General features: G+C 35.4%; 1 protein-coding gene across 1 annotated transcript in view; it reads left to right on the top strand.

Moving 5' to 3' along the window:
* Window positions 1-911, top strand: part of LOC102207729 (uncharacterized) — a 2,974-nt gene extending 2,063 nt beyond the window's left edge. The window contains exons 3-5 of the mRNA XM_005743714.1: window positions 419-514; window positions 609-640; window positions 756-911. Of these exons, the coding sequence (XP_005743771.1) occupies window positions 419-514; window positions 609-640; window positions 756-911 (284 nt within the window). The remainder of the gene's footprint in view (window positions 1-418; window positions 515-608; window positions 641-755) is intronic.
* The last annotated feature ends 581 nt before the right edge of the window (window positions 912-1,492 follow it).

Here is a 1,492-nt window from a genome sequence, read left to right as displayed (position 1 = left end):
CATGCAAGCATCAAACGTTTGCTTAGTTTTTCACACAGTGCTTCTCCATTTTGGTTTAGGTTTTGTTAAATAGATAACGACACAGTGTACAATGTCATGTTTTGTAGTTCACCTGAGATAATTTTTAAATGTTGTCATAGATTAAAAAAATTTAATAAATGAAAATTTAAAGTTTTAACTATACTGTCACATTTGTCACACAAATTTTGGCAAAGTGGTACACCATAAAAGTAACTTTACTCCTAGAATACAGGGAATATTATCAACAGAATTAAGCTTTAACATGACACAAAATATTGATCAGTGCTTTTTTTCCATAAAAAGAAGAAGATTTAAAATGTGTTTAGGACAACTGTCTTGATTTGTTTTTTGAACCTGCTGTTCTCCAAACTAAAGGAAAGTCTTTTGTTTTGTGCAGACACTACAATGGTCATCATTGTCTCAGGGAGCTTAGCTCTTCTGGTCTGTGCCATCATCCCTGTTATTTTCTATGGACACTGGCGGAGTCACACAGGCTAGTAGCACAGGTTTAGAGACAGTAAAGTATAATAATTCCATGGCAGGGTATTGTTCAGGTACATTACAAATTTTTTTGTTTATCTCAAAAGGTCCGAACAGAGCTGAAGACAACAAGGATGAGGTGAGTGACCATTTCTTATTCAACTATTTTAAAACTGAGTTTCCATATCTAAAGGCTGTTTCAAACACTAATGTTCACTGCTCAGAAAATAGCTACAATGGTGATTTATTCACAGGGTGATCATCGGGAGGAAAATACAGATGTTGGATCTGGTCAGGTTGCAGTGGAGCTGCAGGCCTTTGAGTCAGATGTTGCTCCAGAGACCGATGATAATTACACCTCCGAATATGCTGCCATCTATGAGGCACGAGAACCTCAAACCATGGACTGAGAAGTCTTTTTTGTCCTGACAGCTTATTTTCTTCTTTGAATTTTACATAAAAAATAAAGTAAACTATTTGACTCTAATTCTTTGAGAGATTTTTCATATTTCTATATTTGAATTTGGAGCCTTTAGTTGGTTTTATATCATAAACAATAAGCTGAGACATTAGAAACATGAACAACAGCATAAAGAACTATGATTAACAACTAAAGGTTGTATTTCTAAACATAAATTCAAAGTGGTATCATAGTCATACCAAATGATGGTCCGACACACAAGCGGTATATTCAACCTTTACACTTTTTTCTAGCAGCCTTTACAGAATGTGGCCTTAGGTCACATTTATTTCATTTAGCTTGTCTGTTACTTGCTGTCACATCACACGGCTTACTTAAACCTACAGAAAGGAAATAGAAGAGTGACTTTGGATGTTTGTATACAGATTATTTAGATGGACATCATACATGCAGTATAATGCAGCATAGGTGTACAGGGAGTGCAGAATTATTAGGCAAATGAGTATTTTGTCCACATCATCCTCTTCATGCATGTTGTCTTACTCCAAGCTGTATAGGCTCGAAAGCCTA

This window comes from Pundamilia nyererei, unplaced genomic scaffold, assembly GCF_000239375.1.
Source record: "Pundamilia nyererei isolate P.nyererei 1_Seehausen unplaced genomic scaffold, PunNye1.0 scaffold00134, whole genome shotgun sequence".
In the NCBI taxonomy this organism is placed as follows: domain Eukaryota; kingdom Metazoa; phylum Chordata; class Actinopteri; order Cichliformes; family Cichlidae; genus Pundamilia; species Pundamilia nyererei.
This window is presented reverse-complemented; position numbering and strand designations above follow the sequence as displayed.